The 19,895-nt window shown below is 29.6% G+C and overlaps 2 protein-coding genes across 2 annotated transcripts; both read right to left on the bottom strand.

Moving 5' to 3' along the window:
• Positions 1 to 4,251: 4,251 nt before the first annotated feature.
• On the bottom strand, positions 4,252 to 7,258 carry LOC114167354 (uncharacterized). Its single transcript, XM_028052427.2, has 6 exons — positions 6,985 to 7,258; positions 6,117 to 6,457; positions 5,878 to 6,030; positions 5,660 to 5,801; positions 5,179 to 5,420; positions 4,252 to 4,640 (listed from the first exon to the last, which is right to left on the bottom strand). The coding sequence occupies exons 2-6, from the start codon at positions 6,432 to 6,434 to the stop codon at positions 4,434 to 4,436; spliced, it is 1,062 nt and encodes a 353-aa protein (XP_027908228.1). The 5' UTR covers positions 6,435 to 6,457; positions 6,985 to 7,258; the 3' UTR covers positions 4,252 to 4,433.
• Positions 7,259 to 8,525: 1,267 nt separating this feature from the next.
• On the bottom strand, positions 8,526 to 10,170 carry LOC114167355 (protein LURP-one-related 11-like). Its single transcript, XM_028052429.2, has 3 exons — positions 9,880 to 10,170; positions 9,372 to 9,602; positions 8,526 to 8,869 (listed from the first exon to the last, which is right to left on the bottom strand). The coding sequence occupies exons 1-3, from the start codon at positions 10,135 to 10,137 to the stop codon at positions 8,735 to 8,737; spliced, it is 624 nt and encodes a 207-aa protein (XP_027908230.1). The 5' UTR covers positions 10,138 to 10,170; the 3' UTR covers positions 8,526 to 8,734.
• Positions 10,171 to 19,895: the final 9,725 nt, after the last annotated feature.

Raw genomic sequence — 19,895 nt, 5'->3', positions numbered from 1 at the left:
CCCACTTTTCTTGATCCACTTTTAACCCATCATTCTAATCACCATTAGATCATCACCTCACATCATTAAAAAGAATTAAAATAGATAATCTAACGGTGATTAAAATAGTGGGTTAAAAAAAAAAGTGAGTTAAAATATCATTATCCTAACTAGAATCTCAGTCAAACAAAAACCACCATAACTTTCTTTTTCTTTTTTCGCTTATATGTAATAAATATACGTTCAGTTGTTGATCATTTACGCTGGTGGTTGTCTCACTTACCTCTATGATAAGTCAATTTCATCATCATTAAACAAACCTAGGCTCAATTATGTCTTAGAACTCTATATTTTGTTAATAACATGGTTTCAAGACTGTCTGTTAATTCTTTTCATTAAAGCTTAAATGACAACTTTTGAGAGTGTACTCAAATCATTATTGTTTCATATTTGTTAATTGAATCATGGCACTTTTTTATTATATCCAAATTTCAATAAAATTCAATGTTAATAGTTATTGAATCGTACATTAAAGAGATTGATTGATAGAATGGTATATAATTTGATAAAATTATAAAATTATAATTTGATAGTTAAACTCATCAAGTGAATTGCAATTCAAACTTCACAAAATTTAATCATACGCGTACAAAATTTAATTTGAGTTTAATTGGTACAAATATATATCATGGATGATGATGAAATTAGACAATGCAATGCTTATGATTGATGTCTTATAAAATCATAAAATTTTAAAATTTTAAAATCAAAGAATCGCATCAAACCACAACCAAGTCAACAAGATAATAAATACTTAACACAAAGAGTTAATTGTAAGGACTCAGTTGAAAAAAAAAATTAATGGAAAAAAAATTTCAAAAACCTAATTAGTTTAAAGAGAATTCGCTGGTATTAATTTTGCTATAATTAATTTTAAAAAATTATTTCTTTTAAGTATTATAAATTTAAAAGGCGGTATGTCTCCGAAAATAATATTTCAAACGCTAATTAATTAAAAGAATTGATTTATTTAGATGATAAAGTAAAATTATTTCTGAAATGTTAAACTATATAATAATATTATATTATGGAAAGTAGGAGAGTTATATTTTTTTTTCAAATTTACAAAGAAAAAAAGTAATTTGAATTTTTAAATAAAGATTAATACTCAAAATTGGTATTATGTATTTTATATTAAAATAGTATAAGATTTTCATCCTATTCTTTAATCAAGTTATTTATCATTAATCAACTTTATTGTTCAATCTAATAATGTAAGAGAAAAACCAAACTTAGTAATAGGAAGGAATGAACTACAACTTTTCCAAATAAAGCAATATAAACACACGGAAACATAATAGATAATATTGTATTCTTTTAGTAAGAAAAAGTTGTCTTCTGCTTTGAAGTGGCAGTTGAAATGTCAAATAAATCTTCCTCATGTGTATTACAAAAGATATTGTGGTGTTGGTACTTACAGAAAATTGGTACTAACAAATAAATATTATATATCATATTTTAAGGTTGGTACTTACAAAAAAAAAATGTTTATTTTGCATTCTATAAAAATTTAAAATTATTATTTATAGCCTTTATAAAATGACGAAACTATAATTTTGATGATTTTATTTATTTATTTTAGTTTATACTAAATTCAAATTTAATATTTTTTATGCTTAAAAATTATTTAAAGATAAATAAAAAAATTATTTTAAAGTATCACTATCTATGATGTACCGATATTTTAATTTGGGTTACATATCCATGTCTGATACTTTAAGATATTTATTTGTTGACAAAAAGAAGAAGATGAACATCTTCCTTCAATAAGAAATTTTGATGATAATGGTGACTTATGAAGAAGTATGAAAAAATTAATGATAATGCATGAAAAAATGTTGAAGATTAAAAGAATGTTTGGAGATATATTGAAGATTAAGGGTTTAGTTGTTTAGGTCTTGAAATTTGTGTATGTTATTTAAAATAGTTAAATTAGTATGTGAAGAGTTTAAAGGCAAAACCCAAGCAGTAGAGTAGCAAAAGAATTTTATTTATTTGCAAAACTCACTGGAATAATCAATTATTTTTAGTGATAATCAATTATCTTGATTAAAAGTGATTTTTGAGAGAAACCTCTGTAATAATCGATTATCACTGCTGATAATCGATTATCACTTGCTGATAATAGATTATCACAACGAGAAAAATGTTTTCAGAAAAATTTATGTGATAATCGATTATCTATGCTAGTTGTGACTTAACTTTTCATATTCTTAACCTATTTTTTAAATAGACTTTTATAAATAAAGTGATAGACTTTCATTTGGAGAATATAGAAGTTAGAGAAGTCTGAATACTTGAAAGGCTTTGAAAAACTTAATGTGGGTGATAAATTTCATCAAGTGAGATTTTGAGTGATTTAGTGTTGTTGTTGTTATTGCTCGAAGAAGTCGGTCATCATTTGTGTGATTCAAAGGAGGTGTTCATTCCTTGTGTGATTCAAGGAAGGTGTTTCTTCATCTCTTGTGTGATTCAAGATAAGTGTTCATCCCTTGTGGATTTCAAGGGAGGTGTCTTCACTTCTTGTGACTTCAAGAGAGATATTTTCTAAACCTTAAACTTTCTTATCTGTAATTGTATTTGTGATTTATTTTGTGATTAGGTTAATCTCGTTTTTGAGAGATTAACAACTCGACGTAGAGTCTTTTAATCCGAACCCGTATAAATATCTTGTGTAATTTTCTCTTTTCTTTTGTGACATATATCTATCATATATCGTATAAAAACCCGTATTCATATATTATATATCTATAAAGTATTATATCCTATTATTTTCAAAATAAACATATTGGATACATCTTGTATCCGATACCCATATCTGAATCGGATCCGTGCATCATATATCACCATATATTACATTGGTTACTACTTAACTTTTCATTAATCTAAGCAACTAATAAAGGTCTCGTAAAAGAAATATTGAAAACCAGATTTCGACTTTTTAAGGATTAAAATTAATATATATATATATATACATATACATATATATATATATATATATATACATATACATATATATATATATATATATATATATATATATATATATATATATATATATATAACAGGACAAAACTAAAAGTAAATAATTTTACAAAATGCAAAATATATTTTTCATTTTATAAAAATATATCAGTGAATACAGCATTTGAAGTGTAGACTAGATGGTTGAAACTGATATTGTGATTGTCATTTTCGTTTCCTCTGAAGTTGGAATTGGTGAGGATGAGAATATGAGAATTACATCCCTCTTGTTCACCCCTTCCCAAGAAGAGCCCAATTCAGTTTTCACCTTCTCTGCAAAGAACCATTTTTCTAAAGTATGGAATTTGTCTTTCCAAAAGTGCTTCCAATGTTAATCCATCTAAAAAGGTTAGTCCCTCCCATACCCATTGGAGAATAGATTCTTGCAAACTCATTCGGGAAAAATGGCTTCAATAATTCCTCTTGCTCGATTCCTTTTTCTTCTATTGTGACCATTACCATTCTGTCCAATGGATGATTGATTGCAGAGTTTGGGTTTTATGCTTCATAGGTAGCCACTCATTATGGCCTTATATAAGTGTATTTTACACTTATATCACAGGGTTTTTTAGACTAATCTTACTTATGGTAATATGAAATTATAAACACTTCAACGAGTGTTTTTATATGTAGTTAAAATTAGATTCTGTTACATTAATTACTTTTAAAATAGGAAAGTTGTTTACTTATTATGCAAACTGATAAGAATCCAAGTGTGAGTCTAAGTCTCACATTGAATAAAAATAAAAAAATTGAGCTATCATATAAGAATCAAGGTCCATAAATTCATTGTCTTAAGATTTTGGGTTAAGAGTGGTATCAATTCCTTATGTGATTAAGTTCATGTTTATTGGTGTTAATTTTAGTTTCTTACAATCTAATGTGACCATTTTCGCCTCAAAACATAAATGTGTTTACAGAGTTGAAGTACTTGTCAAAATATGCATTAACTTAGTTTGAAACCATTGGAAGGACAAAAGGTTGTGAACTTGATCCTTCAAAATCAACTTTGGTGCAATTTTGATAGCCAAAAAAATAAGAGTTGAGTTCACTCACATGGTCAAAGATTCAAACCGAACACAAATAACGATGATTTTTACCATAAATGTGTTTTTATCATTCTCGTAAGATAAGAGGAAATCCAAAATTCTAAACCTCAATAAAACCATGTTAGTCAAATTCGGTGTATTGATTTAACAAGGTCAACTAAACTATTTAGACTAATTTATTAGGTGTCTGAAGTGAATCACAGATCCTTGGTTACACTGAACATGCTAATCCATGTCTTGTTACAAAATTATTTCATGAAACACAATATTAAAGTGAGGCCAACAATTTAAAAGAATCGAGAGATAATTATACAGGAATAGCTACAGGTATAGCTGGATGAGTTCATCACTAACAACTGATGGAGTAAGAACACCTAAATCAGTGAAAAGTAGAGTGAGATACTGAGGAGGAGTATAATCCCGCGCAGAACATTCAACCTCAACCTTGGATGGAACAGGCACACCAAAATCAACAGGGCGTAAGGCAGGGGCCAAATCTTTTTGATCCAGAGGGTAAAATCGAGCAAACTGTCAATTACACACAGATATGTAGAAGATCCATTACTAATGAGTTATTTTGATACATGGTAAATGTAATTATCTTATTCTAGCAATCAATTAGACAGAGTTTTAGACACGACTTCTAAGGTAACTATCTATTACAAAACTTGATAATCTTACTATTGTGCATACATGGCAACCATTATTGAGTGACTGTTATAAATTCCACTTTGAGCAGAATAAGAAGCATAATGCTGAATTCAGTCTAAGAGGCTCTCACACAGAATCAACTGATTTTTTTGGGTAAGACTCTTTTCTTATATTTAAGTTACAAGAATTGGTGTTATCACTGGAAAGGTAGTGTGAAGCCGCAGATTTCGGCTCTAAAAAGAGGTAGTAATGTTACTGGACCAATAAAACAAGTCAAGAGTCACGAAACTATTAATTAATGGACTAATATTTTCAGTTAAACTCCCTTCACGTGCTTAAGTCATTAACAGTGTATTCTAACAAAATTATTGAAGATCAATATAACAACTGTGCAGAAATATGGAAGCAAACATACCTTGTAGCTTTCAGCAGCCACATAAACTGGCTTGTTCATACTCTTAGCCACCATTGCAATTTGGTAAGTCCCCATCATGTTAATTATACCACCACTTTCAACAACGCCATCTGCCCCAACAAAGACCATGTCAACCTCATCCATAGTATAAGCCACTGCAGAGTCTATAACAAGCTTCACAGGCACATCAAGCTTCGCCAGCTCATTGGACAACCGCAAACCCGTTCTATCCGGTCTCCCCTCTAAAAATTAAGAGTGATCCATCAAAAAGTGACCCTCTTTCCTAATTACTTCTTAAAAAACTATCTACCTAATGCTGGAAATAATAGAAATCACGCTGAGTAGCGACCTCAAATACAAAAAATCCTTCAATTTAAATCAGCGTCTGAACTTAATCAGAATACAATAACTAAGAGATTAAAGCGGCGAATATTTTTTTCAATACTAAAAAAACATCATTGCTTTAGAGAGAGCAGAGAACCTGTGCACAAGACTCTAAAGAGCTTGTTATTCTGTGCGGCGAGTTTGAGAATCTGAAGTACGACTCTGGAGAAACCGTGAACAAGAATTGTGCAACCGTCGAATACAAAATCCTGGCTCAGCATTGCAATGATTTCGCGAGCCTGAAAAAGGAATCGATTGAGAGAGTGAGTGATGATGCGAGTGAGTGAGTGAAAGGGGAGTGAGTGAGTGAGTGACCTTGAAGGAGATTTCGCCGAACTTATCGGCGCGTTCGAGCAAGCGAGACTTGGCGGAATTGAAGTCTTCGTACTCGAGAGCGGAAGTCCTGGTGACGTATCGCATGAAGAGATCGCAGGCGGCGGTTAAGGAGATCGAGGTTGTATCCCAACACTAGCGTAACACCGCAACAGAATCGGTTAATGATAATAATCACAAAAATCAATTTGAATGAGAAGAGAGGGGATGGGGATGGTTACTTTGAGGGAATCGGAGGCGCTTTTGAGTTGGATTTCGAGCTGCATCATGGTGGTAGCCTTGCTGGAGCGGATGACGGCGGCCAAGGCGCGAATGGCGGCGACGGCCTCCGCCAAATCGGGGTGCTTGCGCCAGCTGTCGAACTCCTGGATGACGGAGAAGGGTTTGTCGGCGTCATTGTGGGGAGGAGGAAGAGGCGGAGGAGGAGAAGGGGAACGGTGGACTGTGGCGGACTGAGCCTGAGCGAGCCACTCGGTGCTCACTACCCCGAACTGCACCGCTCTGTTCTCGTAATACGCCGAAGTCTTCCGATTCTCCATTCAATTCCTCCTCGTCTCACTTCCTGTAAATCACCAAATCATTTTTTTTATTTTATTTTTGCTCTTTATAAATTAATTTTTAATAAATCTAAACAAAAATTCAGTGAAATAGTTATCCATTGTTCAGATATAAATAAGGTCATTACCAACTACTAAGAGTCAAAGTCGCTAATGTGCATTATTATTCATTTTGAAAGAGAATAATATTGAAACCTTCATTCTAAGCATTCGGTGTTGATGTCTGTGTTCAGGTCTTGCCCTATTCCTTAGCCACACGTTTTCGCTGATGAATGGCAGTTACATGTTCTAAAAATCATCTACTATTTATGCGTTAACATCGGTAACATTTGAAATATAGTGCACTTCCTTTAGATATATTTTGACAATAAGTTTAATTGCATCTTCAAATCGCATGTTGAATCGCATGCTTCATGTTTTCTTCTCCTCTTCAATCATACACTATACAAAAAATATAATGAACAGGAACCAAATACTGAAAACATGGCAACACACTGTTAAGAACTTATATTCAACAGAAACTAACTCATACCGAGAAATCCTAACTAACAAGGTGAACTCGTGATCGGAAGCATCACACCAGGCCACATTGCCGTCCTGTAATAATGCACAACCTTCTCACCGATCGCGTCCACGAACTCCAAGATCTGACGCGCCTCTCGGAGCTTAGTCGGAGGCGGCGAGGGAGCGGAGGCACAGGAAGAGCGCGGCGAGGGGAGGCGGTTGAAGACGAGGAGCAACGAGTTGAAATTGGTTTCGGGTTTGGGTGGATTTGGAAAAGTGGAAGGAACTTGTCATTTTTAATCTCATTATCTTATAATTTTGTAAAGAATTTTGTTATAGGAGTTATGCGAACTTAAGAGGCCAATTATTTTGGGGTAGATTCAAATTTATTCTGAAACCTAATCATGTTGGAATATTTTGGAAAACAGATCCAATTATTTCATCAATTTAAGTTGTTTATAAGTATTAATATAAAATATAATTTAATAAATAGTATTTTGTAAAAACAATGTCCATCTAAACGAGTTCTGCATAATTTTCAAGTTAATTTTTAGAATTGAAGAAATTTGGAAAATTATGTAATCATTGAAACAAGTATTTTTAACTTAATACACGATTATTTATATTTTATTTCAAAAAAAAAATTACAAGTAGAATATAATTATTAAATTTATAAAATTTTGATTCCATAATTTAATAGTATTTATTTAATTGTTGTAGAACGTTTTTTACAAAATTTAGGAAGTGCTTATAGAAGTTATTAATTGGGAATGTTAACTATTAAGCATTTTAAGCAATATTTAACACTATTAAATGGTGTACGTAAATGAAAATTACGAAATATATATTTGAGAATTTTACTTATCATTTAAATTAAAAAACCAAACAGGCTTTATGTTGAAGAAGAACTTTTCTATATTTTTTTAAACACGAATTAGGGGATTATTTAAAATTTTCAAGAAAATACCTTCTTTAATAAAAAATATTGAAGTAAAATATTTTGCTTTCCAAATTAAAATGTAGAGGATTAGCTTTAAACTTGTACATAGAATCAAGATAAAATAGATATCCAAAGCCTCTTAAATCTTAAACATCGAATGAATCCATCCCTTTTTTTCTGTTCTAATTCATCCGTTTGAATTTATACTTCTAATTTTCTTAAATAGTTACAATCAAATACTCCACTTACTTTTTTACTCAAATAATTAGGAACTTAAGTTGATTTCTTCAAAGAAAACTATTTAAAGAAGGATTTAACTCAAAAATGTTGATTAAGACTTAAAAATATAAATGTGAACTCAGGGTTGATATTGGAAATTTTGAAGGGTGAAATATAAGAGGATTTGATCATTATAGAGTTTTTTCAAATTATTTTTATTTTATAAGAAAAAAAATTAAAATAAATTTACGAAGAAATCCATCTAAACTCTACCCTTTCTTTAATTCAACATTATGTAACTTTGGCATAAAACAACCATGGTTGTGTATATTTCAAATATATATGGTACAAAAGAAACTGTGTTAAAAAACATATTATTAACACTTTTATGCAGAGAATCAAAGGAAGCATTTCCTGAAGAAAGCCAAAGTGAAATAAAATTTGATTTCAAAACAAGATCATTTTGTGGTTGATTAATATCACACACACACACACACTTACACTTATGCAAAGCTCAACATAGAAACTGTGTTTAGCAACCGATTTGCTATAATTGTAGCTAAAGACTCACTCAGTATGCAAATCACTACTGTTGTGGAAACTGTTGCTTCCAAAATACTTACATTTTACAGTTTATAAGATTGTATGCTACAACAAGCCCCATAACCAGAGAAATATCTATATTTTGCTCCACTACCATTGTGAAAACATCATCTCCTAAATCAACTCCACTATGTGACTTCTTCCTCCTTAGCTGCAAAAACACAAAAACAGGTATGTATAAAATAATAATAATAATAATAATAACAATTCTAAAATCCTTCTACTTTCTATATTCTTTTCCTCGGTAGGTATTCAATGATTTTTAATAGTACTCTAACATTGGAAGTCGTTAAACCCCTCACGACTTCAGCACAATCCATTTTATACTAAAGTCGTGTAGCTCGAACACGATTTCACTTTTTTCTAAAGCTAATTCGTGATTTTCATAGTCGTGGGATTGATGCACGAGTTAGCCTATGACGCATGATAACTTTAAAACCTATTCCTATGATTTTTACGTAGATCTCCATATACATGTGTAGAAAAACCAACTAAACGATCTTTATTTAATGCATTGTTTTTTTTTATTCATATCTCTCTCCCTTGATGATAGATATTAAAGATGAATGAATTGAGATCATGAGACATTTGAGGAACTGAAACATTAATGGTGTGTTAAACTTTGCTGATTAAGAAGATGTAAGAAACCTTACCTCTGCAACTACCACTCCAACCTCATTAGATATTTTGCAAGCTGAATTGCAGGTGCTGCTTTCTATTTTATGAATATAGGGTTGATTTTTGTCCAAACCAAGTTCAACTTCATAGATCGAACCCCCTCTAGAGATCTTATAAGTTTTTGAAACTCGAAAGCATGGTCCTTTGTGATCATTTCTTGTTGCAGGAAATCTATAACCCTCCCAAAATCTGGACAACTTATATTGCTGAAACCACACAAGACTAAAATAATGTTATATATCAGTTATTTCATGTAAAATATACCATAAACTCAGTTTTTTTATCATTGAGTGGAGCAGATTTGTTGATAGACAAGTCAAAAAGCAAAAATTGAAATCTTGTTGATAGACAAGTCAAAAAGCAAAAATTGAAATCGTTACGAATCATAACGATTTCACTTTTAGTTTTTCTATGGACAAATACGCTCCATTCATGTAAAAAAACCGATAATCTGTCATAAAATTGTGCATGAAATTTGCTTACCTTTTTTAGCATAGTGAACAAAATATCACCATTTTGGTCCATGAGATGAACTTGTGCTCTATGCTTGCAGTTGTAGTTATCAACTCTGTATGCAATCTGGCCATTGGAATCAAAGACAGTGCACCCTTTTCCATTGAGAACAAGAGATTTCATCCATAGGGTAAAAGTTTCTTGCTTGCAAGTGAAAGTGCAGGTAGTGGAGGATTCTAGTGCTTGGGGACAAACTTTTCCCATGGTTGAAATTGTGTGTAATAGCATGTCACACCAATAAAAGCTTTTTATATACTGATGGGATAATAATATATCTATAGCCACATGAAATTTTTAATCAAAGTCGGTTAAAGAAAATGAAGCATAGATTGATTCTTAGTGTGTGGTTTGAGGATGAAGGCAAAACACAGAAAATAATATAGTACAAAGCACACATGATATAAAATACAATATCATCATGTCTCGTTTGTTAATTATGTTTTTGTTTAATATGATTTCTTGACGTGTTCTTTGAAATTAAAGCAAAACAACACAACTGCAACCGTAAGCTTGTTTAGAACTAATTGCCCTAAACCTTATCATCAATATATAATAGTGACTTTTTGCTGCAGGTCATATCAGAGGTTACATAATATAATCCCCACTTGTTGCTTGATGATGAAATGCAGATGAATGTATGCCATTCAATGTTTTTTTTATAGTGTATTAGTAGTTGCACAATGCAAAGGTTTAATTGTATGATCTTGTTATTATAAGCCAAAGTATGTACGGAGACTTCAAAATAATAGTATTTTATATTTGTTTGGACAAATTTAATTCATTGCTCTGCAGTTTTTACACTTTTAATTTTAAAACTTGTATGCAATGTTATCACCATAAATTAAGTAAATTATATTATTTCATTATAGAAAATATATAGTATATTAATTGTGTGTTCTTTAACATGGTAGACAATGACATATTAAAACATTTCAACAAGTAAAACTTTTCAAAGAATGTTAATGAATAGAGAAAGTCTATAAATAAGAGGAAATACAATCAAGTAGCAATAGTAGTGCTGAAATTAAATTATCACATCAATAAAGTTTTATATCTATAACAATATATAAAGAGATTTTTCTTTTTTATTCATGTTTCAAAATATCAATTTTACCCTTTAAATATAATTTTATTAAATTTTTAAAAATTGACAGTCACTTTTACAAGTTTTTTATAAAATCAGTTATCTTTGCTTCTTCTCTTCTTCTTTATTTATCAATGATTATTTTTTCATCTGTTCTGATATATTTCACTTTATTTTTAATAAATATAATTTTAATTTATATATTAACTTAATAACATTACAATATTATCACCTACTAATATAATATCACAATATTTAAAAAATGCATACACATAATGCAATAATGTCTGTGTTTACGCTACTATATAATAATAAAAGTATTTATTTCATTATAGTATATTTGTAAATAGTTATACTATTAGTATATTAGTGTATCAATAGTATGTACCTTTAGGTTAAATAATTACTATCTCTCTTGTCATATATATCATGAATATTTTTATTTATTAGGTCAAGAACTATTTTATAGTTTATTTAACAACATGGTTAAGTGGTTAAACCGACTTCTTCCATGTGAATGTTTGCATTTGGTCAAGGCTTCAAATTTATTAGGCCACTTGGGTCAAATAATATGGCTCCAAAATCAAGAACAAGCAGAATTGAAATAAAATCAACAATAAAGTTACCAAATTATATATATATAAATATATATATATATATATATATATATATATGTATGAAAAAGTATGTGTGATAACAAGAGTATTTATTTTATTAGTATACTAATATTATGTATGAAGTAAATTACGATTTTTGTATTTCTGATTTATAGTTTATTACATATTAAACTATTTTTTGTATCAAGAACTATTTTCTTTTTCATATTATAATTGTAGTTTATTGAACAACATGGTTAAGTGGTTAAACTAACTTCTTCCATGTGAATGTTTGCATTTGGTCAAAGTCTTCAAGTTTATTGGGCCACTTGGGTCAAATAATGTTCCAGAACAGTCATGTGACTGATATTCACTTCTTAAACAACATTCTCTCTTTTTATTTCAGACTTGGTTTGTTTTATATATCTGTACAGCTGAATTCGTTATTGTAAATTCCTTATTATTACTAGATATTAATTTCTATCAATAAGTCAAATTGTCAATTTTTTGTTAGATAATAATAAATGAGAAAAAACTAAATAGATTTGATGACTATATTTTACTTAAAATGTGTTAGTTTAATTATTTAGTGTGAACTAGGTTAGCTTTAAAGATCTTAGGAGACTTTTTTCTTAGGAAACAATTTATACGAATTTAAAATAAATAAAAAGTAATTTAATAATTAAAAGTTGTTTTTATTGTATATTTTCGTGGATATGCTGGTAAAAAGGTTTTGATAAATACAACAACTAAATTAGATAACGTAGAATAGGAACCAGATATGAAAGTAGATGAAAAAATAATAAATAAAAAAGGGTTAAATATGTTTTTGGTCCCCTAACTTTCAATAAATTTTAGAATTAGTCAATTTCAATTTAATCAGATTTTGTTAGGTTAATTTGATGTTTTGTATGCATTTCAGGATTGTATTTGAGTTGTTTATACTAGTTGACACATTTTTACTTTAATGTTAAGTCAAATACTATTATGAAACATGCTTAACATGTCACATAAATTTAACAAAATTTGATTAAAATGACTAAATCTACATATTTCGAAAGATGAAATACTAAATTAATTTAAAAATTCGAAATAGACTCATTCTAAAATTTACTAAAATAAAAGAATCGAAAACATATTTAACCCAATAAAAAGTATTATGCAACGAGGAATTTGTACTGTTATGTTTGTGCTCATTGTCTTACCTCCCATACATATATATATATATATATATATATATATATATATATATATATATATATATATATATATAATTTGTATTTACGATAAACATTCGCTTAAATTCACATTTTGATCTTGAGAATTTGATCCAGACTTAATTCATTTGTGGACTTATGAAATTTTAACAATTATATTACAAGATGGAATATTATGAATCATATAATATAATTAGAGTATGAAATATTATGAGTGTTTAAAATTTTAAAAAGTTGTAAAAATGTAACGCCCTATTTAATTTAATGCGTAAAATTAAAGGAAACGTCACACAAAGATAACAATGTAGCGGAGTCTTGGGGTTCTAAACACAACCCCTACAAAAACCGGGCACACCACGATGCCAAAGGAAAACTGAAAACAAATCTAACAAAAGAGTGTAGAGTCGAAAAGCATAAAGAGCTACATGGGCCATAGCCCTAAGAAAAACATGAAGAAAAACTCCAGCCCAGATGGCTAAGCAGCGGAATCGCCATTCCCTTGTTGACCACGAGAACTTCGCCCATCTGCTCCCATCAATCAAATTGATGATCATCGCAAGAAAGAATAGCCACATACAATACAACAATGCAACAAAACGGGTAAGCTAGAGCCAACAACTTATTCATCATACAGTCAAATATATTTTCATCATCCCATATCCATATAACAACCAAGCATGTTATGACTCTTCATTCAATACACTACGACTCGACTCGACTCATTCGGATACGTATAACTTAGTCGGATTCAGCGGATGCTTGCACTTGTGGTGGATACCTCTGCTCGACCCCGAGCTGCTCAACCCCGAGCTATGTGTTACAAGTGTTACAATGAATCGAATTTCCCTCACCACAAGGTTAGTCCTTACTGAATTTCAGGCCTCCTGCTACTCTCACCACAGGAGTCAGTCCGCTCTAAGTGAGACTAACTGGCTCCTTAGAGTGTCAAGATGCAACCTTAACTTGAATCCTTACCTAGTTATACAGATGGGGCACCACCATGGACATCCACTAACAAGGGCTATGGAATTACGTCCCGACCACTAAAGCGCGACCCTGAAAGTCTCACCTAGAGACCCCAAGCAATTATGCACTGACACGAACCAGCATACATAAACCACCAAAAATTTATACATACGTCGCACATAAGATTTCAACCCAAAACCCATAACAAACCTCTGTTTCTTATGTGTTGAATCATAACCAACTCGTTATTCCCGATCATGAGTAAAGTGTTTCTCCTCATACCAACCATACCAAAGGTTTACCAACCACCAAGATTCATCAATGTTCATGCCAAGTTTGTGACCCCGCACATATACATATGTAACCAACTTATCATATACAATTCATGTAGAGATCATGCTAAGCTCATAATTCCCCATATATATTCTCCTCCAACATGCATACCCATCCCCCCCATACCATCACATAATAGTACAATAGAATACAGTTCAGTCACCAAAAGACATGAAAGCCCCAAACTGAACGCATCCTCGCTCAAACTGTCGTTTAGGCTAAGGAGTCTCGCCCAGGCGAGAGTCTCTCGCTCAGGCGAGTCCTCTCCGCCTAGGCGAGAGTTCGCGAATCTGGAACAGGGGCCTCCACACGTTCTCGCTTAGGCGAGACTTGCCTCGCCTGGGCGAGACGCTCGCTTGCTCGAAACTGAGCGAGTCGCCTAGGCGACCATTTGCGCGAGAAGGCCTGGGCGAGCCTCTGCTCGCCTCGCCTGGGCGAGACGTGCTCGCCTCGCCTGGGCGAGACGTGCTCGCCTGGGCGAGTTTAACAGTCATTGCCACTGCCCTGCCTGTAACAGTCGTAATTTGCACAAACCAACAACAATACCAACCATTTCAAGCAATCTCCACAACATACAAGTTCAAGAAAATCATAAAGTGTACAGCAAGACAGTTCACAAACGCAATAACAGTGAGGTTCTAACTTCCCGTACCTGGACAAGCTAGTTGAAACCCTCGACACCCAACTGTGGAGAACGAACAGCTTCTAGGAACGGACTCGAAGCTGGAAAACAGTGAGAGAATGGGTCATTTCGGAACTCTAACAACAACCTACGAAAAACAGACCAAGGAAGGAAATTATGAGTCCGAGAGCACTTGCGTGAGCTATGAACGGCCAACGGGAGGCGGACTGTCAACACAGTGGAACCCTAACGGAGAGAGTGCGGTTGCGACTCTAAGCACCAAGGTAGGAGAAATCTGAAAAGTGTGAAATTAGGTCAGACTCGGGTGGCTTTATCTTTTGAGCCAGCCCTAAGGCCCAATAGCCCAAGGGCAGCCCTTAAAGCTTTAGGGCAGGAAATCTGAGCCTTACAAAAAATACGAGAAATATAAAATATATGATATATAAAATATATATGTTACAGGGGGAGAAACTTATTATTTTATTTGATTATAATATAAAGGCAAATGACTTTACATGATTCTTATATGAAAAGAAAGTCACCAAATTATTAATCTGATTCTTATATGAAAATAAAGTCACCAAATGATTGATCTGAGAATTTTTCTTTTTCAAATGCGGAGTTAGACGGGATATGGATCTACAGATTTAATCGATTGTTTACTATATATGATATTTTAATTAATTATTTAATATTTTTTAATAATTGTACTATAACTTTTCTATTATTAAAATTTATGTAATAGTGAAAACTTTGAAGTAAAAGCAAAGAATAGTATTTAATTCAAATCCTCGAATATAATCCTTTTGATATTAAGAGTATTGTATTCAATTTCTTAAAAGTAGTTAATCAAATGAATTTAGTTAATAACATGTTATCTATACTAAAAAAATAAAACATGCTTACAAGTTTAGTCAATTGTTTTTATAATATTGTAATTTTAATATTTAAAAGGATTTATAATTTACTTGTATGCAATAAATATTACTTATTTTATTTTAAAATACGATGTTTTAATTAAAAGAAATTCAATAATTTTAGTTGATATTTTGTTGTAACAATTTTCGTATATATACAAAAACATGAAAATTAGCGTAAGAATAAAACTCCTATAAATGCATTTTCACTTTCTTTTCTCACCTATTATTCTTAGTCTTGGCAAGACTAAGGAGGCTAATCGTATCGCTAAAAAAGTGACATTCTATATTACTTTTCCATCTTTATGAATATCACTTGAAACAATTAACCATTTTGGCTCCAATTTTTCTCATATATATATATATATATATATATATATATATATATATATATATATATATATATATATATATATATATATATATATAATATTCAGTGTACAAGTTTCGAGAGTTACTTTTCAGTTATATTCTACAAATTTAATATACTAATATATCGTATATCTTACTCTAGGTCATTTAACTTTTTATTTCAAACAAATATTAATTAGTGTAGGCTAACAAAAATAACAAATTTAAATTTTGGAGCTAAAATGGAAAATAAAAATCATATAGGTGAAGAAGTTGAATTCATTATGTTTTCGTATTCACATGAAAATGAAAATAAACGGTCAAAATTTAATTAAATATTAACAGATATAATTATTAAAAAGAAAATTTATGATAATTAATTCACAATTAAAAACAAATTATGGAAAAAATAAATAATAATTTTTTTTATGTTCATAAAATAATTGCTATATAAAAAACTCATAAAATAAAAAAATGTGTACGAAAGTAATAATTAATTATCAAGTAAGAGAATCGAGAGTTGTATTTGTTTTCTTCAATAATTATATTTAACTTCTTTATTTGTTTTTCTGCAGAAAAAAAAACATATGAAAAAAATAAAAAAATGTAAGTATCTTAAATAGAAAGAGAAGAAAAAATAAAAAGAAGTATGTTAATGATTTTTTGTTAGTTTTTATTATATTTATTTTTATATTTTACTAATTACTAACATTAAATAATGTACTTTATAAAATAAATTAAAAATCTACTTAATTTAATTATCATAAATTATGTTATATACAAAGGATTGGGCCGCCACACCTCCTTACCCAATAAGATCCGTCCCTGATTTTGGTCAAACAAAAATAAAATCCATCTTCTTTTACCAAACAAAAAATAATATTTAAAAAAGTTTTAGTGGAGCTAACTTCAACGTGATAAAAGGAAAACAATCGGAGAGTACAATAAAATTAAAGCTAATTTGAATAATTTTAGCTTTTACATCCTAAATGTAGTTTTAAAATTCCATATACTAAACTAAACACATTAATTACTATGCTAATATCTCTAACACATTAATTTATATCTTTGTATTTTCCTAAGTCAATGGTTTAAGCTACCTTTCTTGCAAAATTAGCACAAGAGGTAAACTTTAGAGGAACACATTTACATGTATGTAGCCAAAACATATATTGCCATTTGAAAGTGGTTAATAAACCAGAATAAAAAATATATTAATTTGGTAGGTCATTCGGGTGTCTCAAGCACTATTTTGAAATTTTAGTTTAAATTAGTAGTAGTATATTATGATATTTTTTAGAATTAAATATGTTTTTATTCCTTAATTTTTATTGAATTTTGGAATTAGTCCATTATGAAACTTTTAACTAATTTAGTCTGTTATCTTTCGAAATACGTGGATTTAGTCATTTTAATCAAATTTTGTTAAGTTTATTTGATATTTTATGCGTTTCATAATAGTATTTGACTTAACATTACAACAAAAATGTGTCAAATAGTATAAAAATTCAAATACAATCCTGAAATGCATACAAAACATCAAATAAACCTAACAGAAATTGATTAAAATGACTAAATTTTCGTATTTCGAAAAATAAATGACTAAATTAGTCCAAAGTTTTGAAATGAACTAATTCCAAAATTTACGGACAAAAAAATATTTAACCCTGTTTTTTATAATATTATTGGCACGATTTTTTTTATAATTACTTCTAATCGAAAAATACATTAATAATTTTTTAAAATTATTGTTCCAATCACTTTTTTATTCGTAATACTCAATGTTTTTTTTTTTGTATTATAGTGTATTGTTTTTTCTACATTTTTTCTCTTACATTCTTTGTTGTTAAATTGACTATAATTTTTTTAAGGTTATTAAATATTTAAAAGAATCACTAAATATAAATCATGAAGAGAGTGTGTTGTCTATGGGGTTGGTAGAATGCATTAGGCTCGCGTCAACAACATAAAAAGTTGGTTTTGGATGGGTATGGTGGAAACTTGGGATGATTAATTACTGTTTTAAAACCAACCGAGTTAACTAATATGAAAATTTCAAATATTAGTCCATAATTACACTTTTTTAAGTAAGTTCAGTTCATAATTAATTACATTCTTAATCTGCTTTTAAATTTATTTCAAATTCAAATTTATATTTTAGATTTTAGATTTTAAACTTAATCTAATTAGTTAGATAGACTGGGTATGGATTATATTATTTTTTATTTTGAAAATTCAAAATCAATATATTCTAAGAACTTGTTTAATCAATACAATATTTTCTAATCAATCTATAAAAGGTTTCTTAATCTGAGTTTCATTTTAGACATTGTCAAATCCGCTTCAATCAATATCCATAATATATTAGCAGTGAGCCTTATTTATCATTTGAACTATTATTCATTTTCTAAAACTTAATAAGAATAAGATTTTTTTTTTTAAAAATTATTACATTAAAACTGAGTGTACATAAGTGCTTATATTCGCATAATATAAAAAATGAAAGAAAATGTCTAATCAAAGAAGGAGAAAAAAAAATCATAAAGAAGACAAATTTCAATTAAATTATGGACACTTAAAACTTATAATTGAATGTTGAAAATATCTTAACATTTAATACAAAAATTATAAATAAATTAATTTAAACTTATCATACATATATTTTTTATTTAAAAATAAATACAAATTAAAAAGATTAAATAAATATTCATTTAATACAATTTAGATCTAAAACTTTATTAGTTTTTAAAATTAATTTAATGAAATTAAATGGACACGCATTTCAAATTCAGTAGGAATAGAGTTGGATATCATGTATATTTGTTTCGTTGTTTATTAATTTATTGAATAAAAAAGCCAAGAGTTAAATAAGTTAATCTCTTTTCTAATTATAATATATTTTTCTAGATATAAACTCAGACTGTTTATATAATTTGTTTTCATTCCAACTCGATTTTATTTTTAAAAAACATCTTAAAAAGTAAAAAAAGATAAAATATTTAAATATTTTTTGATTAAACTCTTAAATTATGTGAGACTTGTTAAATATATCGGAATATAATTTGAAGTGGTGATGTGAATCTCATCTTTAGAGACGCTGCATTTAACTTAAAGAATAAAACTTAAATCATTATTAAAATTTGATTTTCACGGAATAAATGTACAAAGTAATAGGTTGCTTGTTGCTTAAACCATAGGTTAGATTTTGAATAATTAGTGTCCAACGTGTTTTTTATTCAACCACGAATCATACGCGGTTTTGTTTGTGGATAACGTTAATGATGTGCCCCTCCTCAATGACACGTTCCTTTCTTCTCAAAAAGACCTTAATTATGTACTTTTCATTTTTCTAAATTATTACAAGTCAGAATTAAACTTCACTAACGAATATATTTTTTAATTTAAAGATTTATTATTAAGTTTTTTTCTTTAAATATGATAGGATACATTACCATTCTTAACCCTCGTACTTTTTGTTTCTTGTGGTTGAGATTCGAAATTTATGGTTTGTTTTTGGAATTTTATATGAAACAAAAGGACATTTAAGGAATCTTACGTGCGTTATTGAATCTATTGCTTTTGACTTTCAAAGCCTTCACTGAACTTTGACAAGTCATGCTAGCATGTTGTTCGTTACTTTGACTTTGTTAAAACAAAAACGGACAAAATAATATTAAAATAACGGATACAAGAAAATTTAATTCTTTGATTTTCGTGTAACGCCAATCAAAATTATTTAAAAGCAAACCACAATGAATTTTGATGCAAGCATAAAAATGAGTTTTTGACATGAAAAATGCAGAAGAAATGGATTTGTTTATTATTATTAATTAATTAAATTGATTTTTGTCACGCAGTGGGGGTCTCCTTCTGGGGTCACAGGGAAAAGAAATTAGAAGG

This window comes from Vigna unguiculata, chromosome 10, assembly GCF_037176805.1.
Source record: "Vigna unguiculata cultivar grain cowpea cultivar isolate G323 ecotype 2 chromosome 10, ASM3717680v1, whole genome shotgun sequence".
NCBI lineage: Eukaryota > Viridiplantae > Streptophyta > Magnoliopsida > Fabales > Fabaceae > Vigna > Vigna unguiculata.
This window is presented reverse-complemented; position numbering and strand designations above follow the sequence as displayed.